Raw genomic sequence first — 20,553 nt, forward strand, 5'->3', positions numbered from 1 at the left:
TGACTGAGGAGCCAAACTTGGAGCAGAGCCAGTCTGCTTATGCTTATGCTGTCAACATTCATACTCCTCATAGCAAGTGTTAACAGAGTTAGTTGTTCCTGCAGAGCATGTTTGCTCTATCATAAATGCAGAAAAATCTTTTGAAGAGGAGCTGCTCTGTTGCTTTATTTATTTATTTTGCACTTAACAGTTGTCCCAAGTCCAAGAACCACCACCTGTTTGTCTTTCAGAATATATTTGGGGACTAGGGATGCCATGTATCATATCCTGAAGTCACTTAACACTATTTACAATCTGCTCACTGCTAAAGTACCCTTGCTTTAGTGCCTGTTCTGTGAAGGGTTCTAGGGATGTACTGGTTCTGTTTTGAAGAGTTATTAAACAGAATAAATTTTGTCATGTCAGAATAACTTCTTGAATGTTAGAAAATCAAGTGCAGAAATTATGTTCCTAGACATAACCTAGGCATGTGATTTAGAATGAACATTTGGCTCATGAACATCTTCAGTCTGGCAGTTCTACTAATTACTCTGTTTTTTATTCTGCTGTCATTTTAATGGACAATCACTAGACCTCTTGGGAGAGGGTGAGTAGTGTTTTCGATTTCTAAGACCTCTGTATGTTAAGACTCCTTACTAAAAGCTCCAGCTTTCTGGGGCTGAATGACTCTGGTCTTTGCCTTTTCCCTTACCTTTCCTGTTTGATCTTCATTACATGGTTGCGTATAGATAATCTGGCCGCACTTTCCGGTGTTACCTCTGAGCCACAGATTTCAGATCCGTTTGCCCCAGAGCCTACTGCAACTACTGCTCCAACTACTGATACTACCACTACTACAGCTGCTGCTGCTGCTCCAGCTCCCACTGTCACTGCTGCCACTGCTGACATGGATCTCTTTGGAGGTTAGTTTTGTTGCTGTAGTGCTCTACACCAGTTCATGGTGCAGTCGAAGCAACATTGAGCTCGGCTGCGCAACAAGGCCTCTGGTTTAACCAGCTGTACCAGAAGTGCCTGTGTGTTGGATGCTAGATGGCACAGGAAATATAAACTGCCCAACTACCTCTGTTTGCTGTGCTTTTAGCTAATAGACTCCTCTGCATATATATGGAAAACTGTAAACCTTAAGACTGAGTTACCTTATGATTGAACAGCTAAGGACAGTAGTTCTCAGGTCCACGTGGGGGTGAGCAGGAATTGTTTCTACATTATTCAATAACTATGCGCTCTACTACAGTTTCTGAGAAAAGCAGCTGTGCTTTTTTAGTTGAAGAGGATGGATGTGACAGTGTCCTCCCCTTTGTTGTGTGTCACACTTGTGCTGTGTTGTGTTTCTTTTGGGTATTTCCTGCAAATAGAATGTTGAGCCAGCTGGATGCTGTATTTCAGCAATCTTGAATCTGGGTTTTATTTCACAAATACTTGCAGTAAATTGAAGGGGTGATGAACTTGTACTAAATGCCAACTATGCAAATAATAATATGTAAAGGAAAAAAAGGAAAAATATTCTTAGAGTTTAGTCGTGCTCATTCAGTTTCTAATGTTATTTGCTGCCCACTTGAGTAAGAATACGTTTCCCACTGTATGTTATCAGTTTTCTTGGTATTCCTGTGGAGCAGGAGGCTTCCCAACAGGATGCCAGAAATTACTTTTCTTTTGAACAATATACCAGACCAGTAATGGACATTCTTCTTGTTTACGAACTATGTTTAAGATCACCTGACCACTGCGTTTTTCTAGTTTTCTCTCATGCATACTTCCAGCATGATGGGAGATATCAGGAATAAGTAATAACTTACTTGCTGTCAAGACTGAATTCCAGTATCTTCTCTGTGGGGTGTGTTTATCTATCACCTCTACTGACAGGAGTGCCAAAGAGGTCTCATACATAAGCAGTTTGACTACAAAGGTGTTTCCGTAAGACTGAAAGTTCCCAGTTAGAAGGTGTTTTTAGGACTGGCTGCAATAGACAGCACCAAAATATCCCCTGGTAAAAGTGCTGAAAAGCTGTAAGAAAGGAATACAGCTGCTACTTGCTGCTTACCCCTCCTTTTACAAAGACTGATAGTAATCCAAGTGCCACAAGATCAACCAGTTGAGAAGGATCTTCAAAATTGTCATGGGCAAGGTTCTGGATACCAGTAGGAGTGAGAGGGTCTGATGTTGGTTGCTCTCAGGAGCCTGTTGCAGAAGCCAGGGCCTGTGCTCATTAATAACCCTGCAGATGCATAGAATGTAAAACATACAGTATGTAAGCACTGAGGTCGAGCCAGTCTTGGATACTACACCTTCAGATTGCATTATTAATTTATTAACTTAGTGATTTAGTAATTAATTTAGTACTCAATTAATTTAGTAATAGGTATATGACTTTTTGAAAAATGAAAGAATAGTTAAATGGATAGAAATCACTGTAAACTTGAAACAGTATTAGAAAAACAACTACCTGTGCTTGTTCTTCCAGTACTACAGCAACAAGATGCTAAGGGTTTTTTCTACCTTTCCCACTACTCTGTGCCTGGAAAAACAGCTACTGCCAAATCATGTGCCTGCTTCCAGGCTTGTTTTAGGCAAAAACCTGGATGCGTTTATTTTCTAGAGATTTAGCTGATCATTAGATAAGTAAGTGACGCATGTTAAGAAGTGGAGCTTCACCCTTCAGTGTGGAAAGGATTTCACTCTTGAGGTATGCAGACTTCTGTGACTTGATCTCTTCCTTTAAAGAGAATGTATTTTGTCACTCAAATACAATAAATCTCCAGTAGATTATACATTAGATGCATATTGATTTTTTTCTTTTTTCCTGGAACACTTCAGAACAAAGCAAGGTTCTATTATTTATGATAGCAGAAAACCTCTAGTTCTCAGTAAGAAAAAAATCTCTAAACACACTCAGTAGCAAAGATACTTTTGCAGTGCCTTCAGGACACCCAGTGGACAGACCCTTTTAAGATCCATGAGTCTATATTGAGCTTCCATCTCTCTGCTCGTGATTTCAGTTTTTTTGTTTCTTTGGGTTTTTTTTTTTTTCCTGATGGCTGTGCTGTAAGTATATTCTAGCATCATGTACTAGCATTCCTTGTTGCCTTAAGGCAGTGTCCAGTGCCAGAGGTCATTTTTGGGCAGACACTGCTACACTAGTTTTTGTGATGCTAGACATGCTTACCTAATCCTAACCTTAATCCTGTTAAGTAGGTATTTCACCTTTGAGGACTGCTGGAGACACAGTGTTCAAGGTCACCTTAACTTTTTGCAGCTTGCCAGTGCTTTGTTGCTTCACACAATTTCTTGTGGTCAGGTATGGTAGGAGAAGGCACAGTGACCTCAGGGGAAGGACTGTAGAGTCTTCAGGGAGTGTCTGTGTAGGGAAAGAAGCTGAAAGCTGCAGAGAAAAGGAGACCAAGCTGAAGGAAGAAGCAGTAGAGGAAGTTTTGGAATAACTGCTGGCTGCACTGTATGGCTGATACTTCAGCTGATAGGAGTGTGCATGCTGCCTATGACTGGGCTTTGTCTTCAGAGATAGGCTCTGCATTATGTGTTCTTTGCTAATATGGCATCGGAAAGCAGATGAGAATTGCAGGATTGACCCAGCATACCTTTTTTAAAGAATTCCATCTGATTAATAGGCAAGCTTTCAGTTACCTGTGTCAACTCGAGGAACTCCTAATCGTGTTTCAAAGACAAACAAGAGGAGGCTGTTTTCAAAGTGCAGCTGAAATCATTCCTGTGAAAGAGAAATGCAAAGGTAGAAGAAAGGCAATGCCACTCAGTAATAGAATTTGGGCACAGTATTTTTGGGCATGTGTAATGTGCTCTTGAGTTACATTTTGTTGTGAGATTGCTCTGTAATCAGTGCAAGTAACAAGTTATGGCAGACACTGTGCAAATGTCAGTTATTAGGCATTAAGATGACTTGAAATGCAAGTGGGCAGAACTGTGGTCTTTCTGTAAAGAAACCACAGGCAAAGTGATGAGGACTTTTGGCAGTTAAGGGCTAATGGATGTCTTTTATGCTGGTATAGCAAGCTAGCACTTAGTTAATAAATACCAAACAAACAAAAACACTTTGCAAAAATAATAGTATTTCCTAGCTCTGAGCATAGTGATACTATTTCTTTATAACTCAGGTCAGGTTTTCTATGTCAAAAAGTAATGAAGGGACACTGAAGAGAGAAAAAACTCTGGAAACCGTTTCTTCTGTACACTTCAGTTCTATGATCTTTCCTCTACTTGTGACTTCCATGGGATTGTTTCACATGTTTCATAATACTTTAATGATTATAACTCAGTTGTATCATCTGTGTGAGTAAATTTGTCATGTATTGATGCCATGGCATCAAATAAAGCCCGAATTTATGTGACAAAAGCGATCACTCTGCAGGAACACTTATTTTGTGGCAGCCAAGATGTATTGAAGCACTTCTTCAATGTTTAACAGCTTTGAAAACCCCTTGTTTGCACATTATTTCAGTAAGAACTATTTATGAATTCAAGTGTAATGCAGTGCATAATACTTACCTGCCACTTCTGGTAGATGCTCCACGCAGTGTGAACTTGCAAAGGTTTCAGCAACATCTCTTTAAGTTTTCAGGATGTCAAGAAAATCAAGTGAGGACCATATGTTACTTGATTCTAGAAGTCAAAAGCTAAATTCACTTTTTAAACAGGAGATGCAAAAATATAAAGAATACAGGAACTGCTTTAAGGGAGAAAATGCCTTACACTGCTGAATGTGCAAATGTAGTATTACTACACCAGTATGGAGGAACAAAAAAAATAAACTATCCTTTTTTAATAATAAAATATGCATATTTAATTGTATCCATTTTTGCATGTTGTGCTAGATGTTAGCAGAGGGCAACTGTGCAGGAGCAGCAGAGCCTTTTGGAAAGAACTTAATAAGCACTAACTTCAGAAAAACCCAATGGCAAACCCTTTGTTTAAGCTGTGAGTTGTAGGGTCAGCTGTTCAGGTTGGTTTGTTTCTATGTTTGTATAGGTTTCTGGAACTAATCAGAGTAACTAATATTAGGAGTCCTTACTATAGCATTTTTCATTTAGATTCCAGTATGAACTTAGGTGTTCATCCCACCTGTCATTTAACCCAAGTCTCATGCTAAAAAAAAAATTACAGCCCTTGGCAAGAAGTGTCAGCAAAAAATAAAGCTGGTGCCAAACTGTTTTCTTGTGTCTGTGGGCTGGAAGGAACTGTGCCCACCTGAATATATGTGACTGTTACATATGGAACTTCACTAGCCAATATCTGGACAGGAATAGGTGTCACTCTGAGGCTGAAGTGATCCCAACATAGGACTAGTGACTAGTTCTGTACATTCTGAATTTCTACCTTAAATCTTATCCGGAGTCTATCCTTTCATTCTGGGAAATAATTATAAGTAGTGTTGACCAATGTCTGTGCTGTTGGGCTACAAGCTATTTGTGTGGGCACAAATAAGTTTTTTTGAAAGAGCCCAGGGTGCCCCTTCATATGAAAGCTGGCCCTGTAGTGCAGAACTGAACACACAGGATGTTATACAAAACATCTTCTCAAGCAGGATGATGCAAAACTCTTCAGTTCAGTTCCGTGCTGAATTCCTTCCACACGGTGCACGCCAGTGTCTGGTATACATACAGCACTGGGATGTTTGACTCATTCTGATGTTTTTACTTGGACAACTGCCATCCAGTTTTGTTGTTGAACAACCCTTGCTGTTACTTGAAAAATAGAATTATATTTGAAATGGCTTATTAGCAGGCCTTTTTTGCTACTAACTCATTTTAATTCTATTGTACAAGACTAGTGGGCTTTCTTCTCTTCTGTTGAAGTTTTGATGCATGTTCTTTTGAGCTTTTTAGATTACCTGGCACGAATTTGTTTTTAAAAATGGTTGTTTTCATTTTAGAATTGGCATTCAAGTTAAAGCATGTTAAGCTTTTTCCTGTGCTAATTTGACAGTGCAATTGCAGTATTCCCCAACAGATTTTTTTTTAAACTTGCTAATTTCTGTAGCAGTAGAAAAATGTCCTTTACGAGCATCTTGAAGTATTTATTACTCATTGTGTAGTCTTTTTTTGTGAAGAAAATGCTTCCCTATGAGGATAGTCCAAATGGCACTGTCCATTAGGACTACTTCATAGAATTAAGAGCGCAAATGCTGGTTTAATCCTAGAAATAATGCTGTTCATAGCTTGAAATTTAAGTATGCCACTTAGGAACTGGCAAACAAAATGAAAAAACAATCAAAGAGCAAGTGGCAAACAAAAACATTCAAAAAACCTCATGAGCAAGTCATTCCAAAACCCCAAACTGGTTGCTTTCCCTAACTTGGCTGGTTGGCCTAGAAATGATCCTAAAAGGACAGACAGGTTATGGCTCACCAACCATTGGTTAAGATGAACAATCTTGATCTGTTTGAAGCAAGCTGAGTAAATATAACCTATGCATCAGGTTATGGCTTCAGAAAGATCCAGTTGGAATACTGTTAAGAAACAAGTAAGTTCAGTTTTTCAGATGTTGCATGACTGACTTGGCTCAAAGACTAGAAATGGTAGATGCAGATATCTACCAGAGTAATTGAATTGTTATTCATAACAGTGCAAAGCACTATGCAAGTAAAGTCACAGTTGCAGATTAATCACGTGTAATACAGGCTTTGAGCATGCAAGTTGTTAATATCTGCTCTTAAATTAATTTTGTTAATTAGTTCATTTTGGGTAGTACGTGAGCATGCTGCTCTGAACCCTTATACAATGAGAATAATGCCTTTTACACTCACTGTGCTTATTGTGGGCAACCCAAGAAGCTCCATCTGCAAACCCTGTCTAGAACCTGCTTGTGTGGGGTTGGGGGAGAGACAATGCGTTTTGCGCTGCATGAGTTGTCTTGCTGTTGGAGTAATTACATTCATGTTGTATAAGGGGATCTACGTGTGCAATTTAACTTGGTTATTTTACTATATTTTTCTTCTCTTTATTCTTTTTTTTTTTTTAATTTCTGTTCTTAAACTGCACCCAAGATGCCTTTGCAGCTTCTCCTGGGGAAGCCCCTGCAGCAGCTGAAGGGGCAGCAGCACCAGCTACCCCAACCCCTGTAGCAGCAGCTCTTGATGCATGTTCAGGAAATGGTGGGTTTTATGTCATTAGATAGTCTCTTGTTTTGCTGGGGTTTTTTTTATCTGTTTGTTTAAACTACATGGCAGTGTGTTTTTCTGAAAATTTCATAGTGTTTGCAATTGGTAAAAACAAATCTTAAACTGAAGAGCATGCTTAACAAAACTGCCTGTTTCTGAGTCCCAGTGACATTGTGGTTATTTGGCAGTGCTAATGAATAGTTCTGTCAGTGCTGAGTTGTAAGCACTGTGAGTAGCCTGGATAGTCCTTTGTCACATTTGGTTTTTTGGCCTTGTCAAAGAGCCTTTGAAAGTTCTCCCCTCTAGTAAGTAGACTGCTCAGCCTTTCAGACAGCCTTTATTTTAGAAAAACTTAAGTAAAATGTCTGGATAAGTAAGCTAGATGTTACAGCGACCTCCTCCATGTGTGTGTATTTGCAGTATGTTCATTGCCTATAGTTGCTTTGTTCTTGACTTCCTCCCTCAGTGATCCTAAGTATGCATACACATATATTTCCCCTCTCCTTTTTACAAGACCCCTTTGCCCCATCCGAAGGTAGTGCAGAGGCTGCTCCTGAGCTGGACCTCTTTGCTATGAAGCCAACAGAGACTGCTGTTCCTGTAGTTACCCCTACAACTAGTGCAGCCACTCCAGTTCCTGCAACAACTCCTTCTCCAGCTGCTGCTGTTGCTGCTGCTGCTACTGCTACTACAGCTACTGCCACTACCACCACTACTGCCACCACTTCTGCTACCGCCACCACCTCCGCTCCTCCTGCTCTAGATATATTTGGTGGTAATTTTGTTTTTAACTCTTTGATTCTGGTGGATTGATCTTGTCAGGAGTACCAAATGAACAATTCATTGTTGCATGCGTGTTGTGTGCTAGGCTTTCAAACCAGAGAGCCTGTTAATTTCAAATATGATGTGCAAAATTGGAAGCTTCTGTTTTCAGTCCTGCCTTTCAAAAATGAGTTAAAGATGTGTTGTGTTCTTGGCCTTAGATTTGTTTGAGTCTGCTCCTGATGCACCTGCAGCACCTAAACCAGATGCTACTCCTAGCATAGATCTCTTTGGTACAGGTAAAGAGAGAATTCTTCCGATACTCTGCTGCTTTGAGGCTGTGCCATGGTGTAAACTGATTTTGGTGATACTTACTTCTCATTTTTTCTTTCATTTCCGGAAGATACGTTTTCATCTCCACAACCTGCAGCTTCTCCTGTGCCTGAGAGTTCTCTCACTGGTGATCTTTTATCTGGTGAGTGCTTGTTTTCACAGGCCATTCCACAGACTTCCTGGGTTTGGATTTTTTTCCAAAAGTAAAAAAAAAAAAAAAAAAAAAAAAAAAAAAAAAAAAAAAAAAAAAAAAAAAAAAAATCATCCTACTGCCAATTTACATCTTTAAACTGAAATATCAAGAAATATTAAGTTTTGGCTTTGCTGCTTTGGTCACAAGATGTGCACTTGCTGAAGATGCAAATCATGAAGTGGCTGACGCTGAAGTTCAGGAAGTAAGTGATGTGGCTGTTGAGAGTGGAAATCCTCCTCTAGGCATAAGAAAATGCTTTATAAGCAATATTTTCTTTAAAGTACTGTGGTTTTCAGTTGCTGTGTGAGAAATGTAACACTTTCTGTTTGCAGTTCTGGAGACTATTACCCGAATTTACCAAACCTGTAGTTCTAACTGTTGGAGCCCATGTGGCTTTAAAATATTTAGCTATCATTGTTGCCTTGCTGATACTAAATATTATTTATCCTATGCTTACTGCAGTGGATGCATTTGCAGCCCCCTCTCCTCTACCCACTGCCTCTCCAGCAAAGGTGGATTCTTCAGGTGTGATTGACCTATTTGGTGGTGGGTATTTTTGTTTCCTCACCACTTCAGAGTTGAATCACTTCATTTCAATTACCTTTGCGCTTTGCTAAAGCTGCGGGTTTCCCCTTCTCACAACTTTTCTGTGTGGCCTTAGGGCTGAGTCTGGCATGTCTGGTTCTTAAAATTGCACCATAACGAACTGCAAATAAGCTGTCAGTGTGGTCTTTCTGTTGTCATGACACTTGCCATTCTGTCCCCAGTCAGTGCATGTGTGGCACTTCCTCAGATGTCCAGTGAAATTCTGCTCTGTCCTTTTTCTTCTTTGGTAATCTCCATGGTCATGCTGTTTTCTCTCTGTTCCGTTTCTCAAAGCAGCTGAAGTTTTGAGGGTGACTTGTCTCAAACTGGGTATATCTGAATCACAGGATTTGACAAGGTGGAAATTAGGATGGGCACAACCAATTCTAAGCATGTTGAAGAACAGAAATGGTGCTTGGAAGCAGTGAATTTCAGACATTAGTGAGATGTTCCTCTAAAAAGATTTCATGTGAGCCACTGGCTTTTGGCTGGAATTACTCCAAACTTTCAGCTAATGCCTTCATCTCCAAAACCCTGTAGTCTTGAATGCTGTGGTTTGTATCTGAGAAGAGGCCCAAATAAAAGAGATTTTTTCAAGCAGTGGTTTGTTGTACATCCTTTTTTCCACCTGAACTTTGCATCCATGGTACTGCTCTGCAATAAGGATGGCCAAGCAGTTTAATTTTCTTCTTCTGATGTATGAAATGGTTATTTTGTCATCTTTTGTTTATGATAAGTGATGAATTGATGTATTTAATATTGAACTCCTCACTTTTTCTTGATGCTTTCTGGAATTCCCTTTAGATGCTTTTGGAAGTAGTGCTTCTGAACCCCAGCCCACAACCCAGGCTGCTTCTAGTTCCTCAGCTTCTGCAGATCTACTTGCTGGTAATAAAAATCTTCTAAAAACTTGTTACTTTAGAGCAATACTGAGAAATCGTGTTTGAAATCTTTTATGTTCCTTGGGTGTAGATAGTGAAATAAAATACTTATTCACAAGATGTCTTAATACTTTAGATGTTTTAATTTAGACTAGAGTGACTTATAATGGAGGCAGTAAACTGAAGTACAAGCTGACTTTCTAGATTGTCTTCTTTCCGTGTTCCTTGCTTTCCTACCTCCCACACAGCCTTATTTTTCTGACTGTTCGCTGAGCATGAGTGTCTGCATAAAGTTTCTTTGGCTGTGTGTAGCAGTACTAAAGTAAGAAATATTTCAGGCTATGCTTCTTGTTCCTTACTGCTAATTAAACTTGGAGTTCATTCAGTTTGGTTGCTTTAATTGAGGCAGGTTGAACACTTAAATGTTAGCTTGAATGACTGACTTGGTAGCAGTCTTGCATTTAGGCAGAGAGAGTGGGATGATGAAAGCATGCTTTTCTGAGCACAAGGGCAGGGAAGTGATAGAGACACTCACGTTATACTGGGTGAGATGAGACTTGTGCTTGTGCTGAATGTGGCATCACTGTCGCACCCTATATCAAAGGTTGGATAACTGTATTATTTTAGTCTGCACCCTATGGATAAGCAGCTTCAGCTGAATTCTGTGTGTACTATTCTCCAAAATTCGTGCTATACCGTGTATTGTAGTGGCTACAGTGATTGTGTTAAACAGCTGTGACTCATCCCCATCCCAGTTTGAAGTTTGTAGAGAAAAATCCCAACACATGCACTTCTGGTTTGTAGAAGAGTTGTCTCAAATTCTTTCATGTTTCCAAAAGCAGAATTTGTGTCATGATTTAAATTATCACTACCTCAGCCAAAACCCAGCACAGTTTGTAGAATTGGTAGGTAGTTACACTACATTTTCAAGTAACTGTTTGGAGTGTGGACATTGTCTGGTTGTGCCACAGGAAGGAAGAAATTGTCTAGATAATAATAAGGTATACATCCATTCTCAATCAGCAAGCCAGATTCTTAAATTAGGACATAATGTGTTAACGCATGCTAAAGCTTTAGGACAGACTGCTTCAGATTTTAAGGTGAAAGACTGCCTTATTTTTCATATTGCTTCAGTAGGTCTTTGTATTAGTTTATGGATGGCTTAAGGCCATAGATCAGGTTTTAACTAATAGATTCTGGAATGTGACAGTCTTTCGCAGTTACATGTGTTATCAGGAGACTGGGTGCAACGAAGTTGTTGGACAGAAGCTAATTCTGCTTATGCAAACATTACAATATAAAATATTTTATGTTGTTATTCATAACTAAGCTTAAATGCAAGTAGGAATTGTGCTCCAGATGGCTTTAAACTTCAGCAGTGTGCTCTTGGAATGTGATGAGTTGTATTAAATCAAAACCTAAATTATGAAAGGGGTGTTCTAAGTCTAAATACTCAAGCAGACCTGAAGCAGTGGGGGTGAATAGATGATTTTTTTAAAATTTATTTTGTTTATGCTTTGAATATGCATTCCAAAGGGCTCTAAGTAGATTTGATTTTTTTTTTTTCTGGCAGAGAGAGGGAGTCTATAAACATTGCAGCATATTGCTAAGCATTTGTTCACTCTAGATAATGGCAGATGTATAGCCTGAAGTGTAATCCAGTTTTAAATTTAAGAGTGTCTGGAGTTCATATGGTGGCTGAAGGCTTGTCCTTCATGGTTTATGAGTGTTTGCTTATACTAAGTGTTTATATGCATAATGTTATGAGTATACTTACTATTCATAATTGTCTTAAGTGTTCTGCTGTCAAATGAGTTCCTGCTCTTGGCTTGCTTAGGAAATTTGGAAGAAATGTTTTCATGCTCCAAGCCTTTCAGCAGACAAAACTAGAACTTTGCTGATAAATACAACAGTTTAGCCATTTTCCCTTCTAGATCTTTCTAGCCAATTAAACTGTGTGCATATGTGTCCTGGCATATACTCTAATAATGTGTTCTTATATGAAATCTTACTTGGCTCTGTAAAAGCAACCTCAAAATCAGACAGTTGAGGATGTCCAGATAACGCATCTAACAGTTGCTGCTCTTTCTGCAGACTTTCTTTGGGTCTTGTGCAATCTCTAGACAACTAGGAACTTGGTTTGTTAAAGAATTATTATGGCTTCTCTGCCTGGTATTCCTCCTAAATTGTGCAAGGCTAAAAGCTATGGAATTAAGATCAATCATCATACAAGTTTTCACCAGAAGCTGGGGAGTCTTCTCTTCTGTAGATGGAAAAACAGACACTTTATGAGGCTTTGCAAAAGGTTAGAGAACTTTCTAAACAGAATCTTGTTAATGGATATTGGATCACACCCTTCTGCCAGGCTCCTTGTTCTCACTCAGGAAATGGAAAGACAGGCTCTTTAGATGGCTCCTGTGCTTTAGGAATTGCTGCAGTGTACTGCCTTTGTCTTCCCTGGAACTGGTCAACCTGCTTCTGGTCTGATTCCATGGAGATGAGTACTTTTGTGCAGATAGTTGAATGCATGGAGCTTTGCCTTGGGCAGGTGATGATCTAGTGTCAGTTTTAGCAGGTATCTGCTGCAGATCACCTCCTCAAGAAGAGGCAAGTCGAGGAAGCCTTTTTTAGGCAGCTGGGGAAAGCATCATTATCACAGGCTTTGGCACTAGGGCAACTGGAACTACCGTAGTATGTGCTGGAAGGGAGATAGGGAATGCAGCTGGGCATGGGTAGTCTGGAATGTATTAGAGAATCTCTTGATGTGGATCAAGGTATACTAGAGTGAGTTCAGTGGAGAGCCACAGAGATGGTGACTTGTGCGTATGACATACACAGAGAGGCTGAACTGGGGTCATTCAGCCTTGAGAAGGCCAAAGGGAATTCTTATAGGTGTCTAAACTCATGGGAGTATGCAGAGAAAACTAGCCAGGTTCTTCTCGGGGTTGCACAAAGATGGTAAAAAAAGGCAGTGTATATGGGAAACTCATTAAATACTGTAATGGTCTGATATGACAACAGACCACCCAGAGAGTCAGTAAAATCTCCTCTTGGAGGTGCCAAGGCAAATGTCTGGGCAACCTGATTTGGTTAGACTGACTTTAAACAGGGTGTGTGGCTGGCTGACCTCCAGAGATCCCTTCCAACCTACATTGTTCCATGACAAACTCATGTCAAGAACAGACTGTGGCAGACCTCTGATCCCAGGGCGTTTTTCCATTTTCAGGATTAGCAACTGTGAGCATGAGACTTGCTGTGGGCTAGGATTTGGGTTATGAGGGCTTCTTGGTGCCATTATACTGAAGTAAGCCTAATAAACATTGGGAAGCTCACATAAGCTGATGAAATGTTCTTTATTTTAAAGTGGTCTAGTAAGAATTGTCTTTATCATTCTGCTCTCTATAGACTGAGGTTTTGGTAAACGCAGTCTAACAAGGCTGACTCTAATTTCCTCACCTCTCTTATGTGTTTTTTTTAAGGCTTTGGAGGTTCTTTTATTGCTCCCTCTCCATCACCATCCCCAGTCACTCCAGCTCAAACTGGATTACTTCAGCCTAACTTTGATGCAGCTTTTGGGACAACAGCACCGACAACTGGCAGTTCCTTTGATGCATCAGGTGAGCCACAGGATTTCTTCCTCTGAATTTTCTAATGTGTTTTGTGTGGTAGATGAGTTAATGACACCATATTTAGGGTCCGAGTACAAGCAATATCAGTGATCTCCTTTTTCTTTCTTACTGGAAGAACCTCTGGGTGGTGATAAGGCTGGTGTGTGCCCAGGAGCTCTCTGTACCCGTTTTTTATTCTGCTACGTCAGTAAAAAACAAACTAGCGTATACATCATCCTTGCATGTGCTTGACAGCATGAATTAGGAATTACACAAGGAAAACACTACTCTGTAAATCAAGTATACAGGCAAGTCATCTTGCCACTGCAGCTGATGGTGCTCTGGAGCCTGCATGGCACCCGAGGGTACACACAACAGAAACTGGCCTAGAGTTCTTTGCCTGAGTATGAGCTTAAACTTTTATCACTGCTATCGTTTTGTTTGCATCTCTTTCATTCTATATTTTTCATGCTGGGTCCTTGCTACAAACTTAAAATTGGTGAGTTCTACAACTGTACAAGAAAAAAAGATGGAAATAGTACTGCTGCTTGGTTATTTGGTTGCTTGCCAGTGCACATGCTACCCCTCCCTGTTGACTTAACATTAGCATGTACCTCAAATACAGATCAGAAGATAGAACTCAGGCATGAGATGTACCAAGCAGTTTGACTTCAAGGGATCTAAAAAAAAGAACTTTTGAGTTAGATGACTGGACTAAGGAGAATAGCACTGTCTGTGTGGATGGTTCTGGTTCCTTCTGATCTCATAAGATGTTAGTAGGTTTTCCCGTTTCCCTGCTGCTTGCAAGTGAATAATAACATCTTGAGACTGCCAATCCTGTTGCTGTGAGATGTCAAGGTATAAGACTGTCTTTGCCACAGTAATTCTAACTGGTGTTTGCAGCAAGATGTTCATTTTAAAAACCTTTAAATGAATATCTCCTGACAAATGTGTGTGTATCTGACATCTCTGTAAGGATGGTTGTAAGAAAAACAGTGTCATGTGGAAGTGGTGCTGTATCTATGTAGATTCAACGCTCCAATTAAATCCCTTTTAGGCATGTCTTCTCATATTAGTTTTCATTGGTATAGCTTTTCGAGGATTACTGTTCATTCCGTGTCTAGTAAAATGACATGCATGCCCTTGTCGGCATTACTTTTAATGTCAAACAGTGTTTTGGTAAGATTTGTGATGTAGTTGTCTGTGCTGTATTTGTTGAGCAACAGCAGAATGCACTGCTAAGGCAGTGCATTTTTGATCACAGCTTCTGTTCTGACTCACTTTCCCTTCACTTCCAGTGTTCGATGGCTTAGGTGATCTTCTTATGCCAACTATGGTTCCTTCTGGCCAACCTGTAGCACCTACAGCCACAGCGCCAGTCCCTGCTGCAGCAGCAAGCAAAGGCCTTGGAAGTGATCTTGATTCGTCTCTTGCAAACTTAGTAGGCAGTAAGTGACAATTTCTGGTTTTGAGTGCTGTGACATGCATGTTGCTTTTCCATGGAGCCAAACACCTGTCTATTTTGGCTTGCTTCAGTATCTTCCTGTTCCACTGGGGAAGCTATCAGCAGGAATAAGGCTTGGTTCAGATAGCTGATTCACTTTGTCTAGGTTTGTCTTTGGAGCCCAGGATCTGAGTCAAATAATGACATTTGTTTGGTAGGTGTGATTTGTAGTGTGTGACCATCTCAGGTACATTTCAGAGGCACATCAGACTATTAATGGATGTGCCCCTCTGTAATAGATGGAAAAGTGAAAATTGTCCAGAGTGTCTGATGACAGTTTAAGCAGCAAAGCTGGTGGACACAAATAGCTGACTTCATGCTTAATAAGAGAAAGAGTTTCTTTGGGGTGATGAGTACGCTCAAGAGCAGACCTTCTCTCAGGCAAAGAACTTACCAAACATGTTTTTGAAAGGCTAAACTAAAATATGTTCTTTCCTGTAGTAGGAAAAGTGCAAGAACCTTTGCAATTGGAGATCAGTAGCTGCAACCCCCCAAAAAAACCTGACAGAAGCCCACCTAGGCTAAGGTGTAATCCTGCTGAAGTTGCATAAAAGGAATACTCTCTTATTACATGTAAACACACCGCAACAAAGCTGTAACTGATCTTATGATGCAGACATGGCTATTAGGTGTGGGAGAAAATACTGTGCTTAGAAGTTAGCAAGACCTAATCCCTTGAAATGTCTTCTGCAAGTCATCTGCTATATCCAAGTTGAGAGGAGAAAATCAAACAGCAATTTATGACTTACAGGACTTATAATGGTTCTGTGAGAAGTGTACTCTTTAAAATTTAACTTCAGACTTCTTCCAAAGGGTGATTAAGGAAACTATTTGGAGCTTCTATGTATGGCAGAGCAGATAAAACAGTGCAAAACTTACAGGCAATGTCCAATTTATGTGTATGTAGAATACAGCTTTTTATGTCCATATGTGTAATGAGGAACAGAAATTAGTGTTGTCATTCATGGTAAATAGTTTGGTGCTTTTAAATAACTTAGCATTTTGTAGGCCTAAATATAGTTATTTTGGTTTGCCCTTGAAGCAAAAATGACTTTCTCAAGTCCAAGACATCTGCAGGGTTTCTCAGATGTTTGTCCTGAAGAGTAGGTAGATGTGGCCAGTCCTCTGACGCTGTCTAAATGAAGACAGCCAAAATGTTTTTGCTCTTGTTAAGCCCAGATGCAATGAAATGTAAGCTGTTGCCAAAGCATGCTTCAATTTACTGAACATGTGGTTTCTTTTTTATTTCCTTCTTTTTCTTGCAATTTTCAGATCTTGGAATTTCTGGTACTACTTCTAAAAAGTAAGTTCAACTTTGCTTAAAGATAAAAGGAGGTTTTCTACTCTGTTCTATAGCACTACATCTATTTCAGTGTTTATTAAGAAACAACAAATTGGTTGTATGCCCCAACCTCCCAATCCAGAAAAATTCTGAAGTATTCTATTCTGTACAGGTTCACTGAATAATGAAGATTCAGTGTTCCTGATATAGCTTATAAAATTGTTGTCTGTAATCTGAGTGTTAAAAGTATTTTTTCCTGTAAATTACTGTCTTCATGTTGGATAGCTGATTTCCAAACAGCTTATAATGAACAGATACTCCAGATAATAACCTGTGTAGCTCCCCTCAGTAATCTGTGCTAATATGTAAGTTTTGTTGTATTTTTACAGATGCTGGATGTACTTATTGTATAGGCATTGAAATACTTCCAAAATAGAAAAGAGGTTCATTCCATGCAGTGATAAGCCTCTTTTTGTAAAAAGAAATGCTTAGAACATTGCATTTATTTTTGTATCTTCCTAGTCTAACTGCTTGCTTGTGCTCTGAGTCTTCCTCTGTCTGCAAGACTTCAAAATGTGTTGTGCCTCTGTGGAGACACTAGGAGGGATGCGTACAATCGTGTCATGAGGTTTAGCCCCAAAATGTAGCTTTGTTCGGTCTACTTTGTTCAAATGGTGTGTTTTATTCTGGGTAGAGCAGCCTGTAACAAAACCTGGTTTTGCGACAGCCCTGTTATTCCATGAATGATACGTTTCTCTTGTATCTATCAACTTTTTGCAGAACTGAATGCTTTCCTTCTTCAGCTGTCTGAGCAAGATTCCAGGACTGAAATGGCCTTTCAAAGACATATAGCAGGCAGCTCTCCTGCCTGGCCCCAGTAGAACAGGCAGTAGCAGTCCCTCTTCCTACTTTGCAAGGGTATATGCAATATGTTACCTTCAGTCAATACTAAGTAAAACTTCTCTTTAATTCTCACCACAAAGGCCATAACCATGTAACTGACTTCAGCTTAGAGTGTTCTGGTGTCTACTGCTAACAGCCCTTGAAACTGAGTGTCACTAAAAGTATATCTTTATGTTAATAACTGCATACACCATAAGCTAATGTAGCTGCACGTCTAATGCTAATGTATGCTGTAACTGGTTTTCATTTTCACTGTGGAAGAATGCATATAATAGCCTGCCTCTCTCTCTGTTAGGGGAGACCTTCAGTGGAATGCTGGAGAGAAGAAGTTAACAGGAGGAGCGAACTGGCAGCCAAAAGTAGCACCTGCAACATGGTCAACTGGTGGTGTCCCAGGTGGTCCAATGGTAGGTGCTTAATCCATAGATAACACTGGTATTGGACTTCCAATATTTGATGACTGTGCAAGCATACCTGTAGGGACTGCTCCACTCTACTGAGGCTAAAGAGTTTGCTTCTGTTTAAATTATATGAGTATTTCAAGTCACATTTTTTAAGAACAGATTTACAGCTGGTATAAATAAACCATTGAGTAGTAAATGAAAAATAAACTAGTGTATGTGTCAATATACTGCTCTACCTGTACATATAATACCTGTGGGCATTTTCCAAGAGTGTGATTAGCCATGTAGGTCTGGCCAGGATCAGGCCCAGGTCAAGTACCCAAAATAAAACACTATGGATCCAAAGCTGATGTACTATAAGGAGAGAAAATAAATAGGTTTTTCTCCAGTGTTACTAAGTGAAGTAGATCAAAAGACTACACAGTATTCTCACTGATCAGGTACCTGATGTTAGATCAGGAGTGGGTAGCTTATTTAGCAGGGTAAAGCAGTTGGAAAAGGTAAGATTACCCTGTAAAAAGTATCAGAAGGCACTAATTTTGAGAGAAGAGGGTTAAATTGTGCTAAAAACCTAAACTTGGCACAAGAGTCAAGGTCATGAGTGAGATACAGAAGTATTCTGAAGAGGGGTAATACCTGATCTCATCAAAGGTCTCACAAGGCTTAAAACAGCCTCCGGTTGAAGAGGTTGGGTTGGCAAAGGAAGGAGAGAACTCTGAAGGGGGACCGTGACCAGTTCAGCTCCTTGCTGCCACAGCCAGGTGTTAACAGGACTCTGAGTATGGTCTATAACGTTATGGAAGATACAAGAATTCTCTGTACTTCACTTAATGTGTTAGTTGTAACGTCAACTTTTTTTCTTGATAGAAAGGCTGGGCAATACTGTACAGTGTAAGTGAATTTTTTTTTGATTGCACTTTCTCGTATTGCACTTACTAAACATGAAGATACTAACAGCACCTCACCTGCACTACAGTTACTACTGCTGGCTTTAAACTAGAAGCTTCTAACACGGCTCCTCTTGGACTGTCTGTCCAACAGACTATTCTCAGCCAATGGGTTGAATATGGCAGTAGTGATAACCATTCCTGTGCTGTAAGCTTGAAAATTATTTCCTTACTGCTTTACTTGGATGTGAACTACCTGATGACTTGTACTGCCTGAAACTTCAAGCTTCTGCAGCATCAGCCTGATATTGTAGTGATTTCACCATCTGATAAGTAACTAGTCTTTTTGGGAAGCTGGGTAGTTTTGATAGTATTTCATGAAACATGTGCTGGATATATTTCTTTAAAATCATGCACTTAGGTACTTTTTGAATTCAAAGAAACCCAAGTCTGCAGGCAAAATAAATATGAAGACAAAAAATGAAGCTTTTCTTCATGTCAGTGTTGAATCACTTAAGTTTTGGTCGCTTCTTCCCTTTCTTGTGACCTTTCTATTCCAGGATTAAAATCAGCCGAATCAAATCAAAGCCCATTCCCTTGAATGACCTACTGCTTAAAGGCAAAAGTAGGTTCAGTCTGTATGGCCATTTTCTTGGCATCTGCTGGATGTTGAGCTAAATTGTGTTCCTGTAAGAGCAATCAGACCACTGCAGCTGATGTCATTAACCTGTGTGGTTTAATTTCTTGCTTTACATACCTTAGTGTCCAAGTCTTGGTTTTAGTTTGGGTACTCTGTAAGCACAGTACAGTTTTTAACTGAAATGCTCCCCAGAAAACTTTCAGACTGGAATAGAGTTCAAAAATTAGCCAGAAAATGTAGTGGTTTTGGTTAATGAATCTGGGACAGGTTATCTTGTCTCCAGCCTCTTAAGAAACTGGCATATTTTAGTCTGGAAGCGAGGATCAACCAAGGACACTAAAATGCAGCATTCATGGAAGTGGACTGTGCAGTGAGTAGTTCCAGTATATCTCCAGAGACACACTCTCCTTTGAACTGTAAGTGTGCCAGCTGCTCTCCAAGTGTTGTGGGATGTTACTGGCTCTAGATGGGTGGTAAGGATGTGGAGGCACAGGCATGACCATACAGCTTCTGGAATAGGTTGAGAAATTGTGCCTGTATGCTTAGGCCGTACAAGAGAAGTAATGAAATCCTACTGCCATTTTTACATCCCTTCCTTGGATGCTTTCTGCCTCTTTTCAGAGTTGTTAATAATTTGGATTGTATATATATCTGTGAAAAGGAAAGGTTTAGATGTCTTCAAGGCTATAAGGAGACTCTGCATGGGAAGTTACAGAGAAGGGAGCCAAAAGGGCTGATGTATAGGCTGTGCTAGATAAGTGAGGTGGGGTGGCCTTTTTAAAGATGCTCTTGTGCTGTATATCCAGTCAGACTACTAAACTAACAGTTCTCTCTTCCTGAATTCTAGTGGAAGATAACTTTTTTTTGCCTTTTACTGTTTGAATGAAAACCATAGCAAGTCAAGCATATGAATGAAAATCATAGCAAGATAAACTGAACTGTCCTTAGTAAAGTATGTAATGGTTCTGATTGTGGTTTAAGTGTGTGACCTTATCCTTTAACTTCAATGAATCTTGGTGCATAATTATTTTTCTTCACTGTAAACTAATTATAGCAGGTATTTCCTTTAGCTTTACAAACTGCTTAAGTTTTACTAAAATACAGTGCTACAATATGTGCCATAATGTGTTAGCTGTTATGAAATTGGGATGCTTTTTTACACTATGTAGAAGGGGAAGGAAACTGTTTTCTCGGGCCTATTTTGAGTTGTAGTCAGTAAATGGACTCTGTTCATGAAGAGAACGGAGTCTGTCACCATTGCTTTCTTACGAAGAAACAAGCTGAGCATAAGGACCCATTCAGCTCTCTCATTCTTTGAAGCATTGTGGTTTTGAGGCTGCATATGTGCTGCATAACAGTCCTACTTTCCAGAACAGCTTTGAGAATGCTGGAATCTCTGTGTGCTTTCCAGATGGTTGCTGTTAGATTTTTGTTCTTTTTTTCTG

At 39.8% G+C, this 20,553-nt stretch overlaps 1 protein-coding gene across 1 annotated transcript in view; it reads left to right on the forward strand.

Moving 5' to 3' along the window:
* SNAP91 (synaptosome associated protein 91) overlaps window positions 1–20,553 on the forward strand; it is a 64,330-nt gene that overhangs the window by 39,246 nt on the left and 4,531 nt on the right. The window contains exons 14-26 of the mRNA XM_066179613.1: window positions 572–586; window positions 729–902; window positions 7,013–7,120; window positions 7,641–7,901; window positions 8,110–8,187; window positions 8,292–8,363; window positions 8,877–8,960; window positions 9,804–9,887; window positions 13,360–13,497; window positions 14,787–14,936; window positions 16,265–16,295; window positions 17,473–17,584; window positions 18,449–18,472. Of these exons, the coding sequence (XP_066035710.1) occupies window positions 572–586; window positions 729–902; window positions 7,013–7,120; window positions 7,641–7,901; window positions 8,110–8,187; window positions 8,292–8,363; window positions 8,877–8,960; window positions 9,804–9,887; window positions 13,360–13,497; window positions 14,787–14,936; window positions 16,265–16,295; window positions 17,473–17,584; window positions 18,449–18,472 (1,331 nt within the window). The remainder of the gene's footprint in view (window positions 1–571; window positions 587–728; window positions 903–7,012; window positions 7,121–7,640; window positions 7,902–8,109; window positions 8,188–8,291; window positions 8,364–8,876; window positions 8,961–9,803; window positions 9,888–13,359; window positions 13,498–14,786; window positions 14,937–16,264; window positions 16,296–17,472; window positions 17,585–18,448; window positions 18,473–20,553) is intronic.

Source organism: Chamaea fasciata, unplaced genomic scaffold (assembly GCF_029207755.1).
Source record: "Chamaea fasciata isolate MVZ Bird 193981 ecotype frontalis unplaced genomic scaffold, bChaFas1.0.hap1 SCAF_3, whole genome shotgun sequence".
Taxonomy (NCBI): domain Eukaryota; kingdom Metazoa; phylum Chordata; class Aves; order Passeriformes; family Sylviidae; genus Chamaea; species Chamaea fasciata.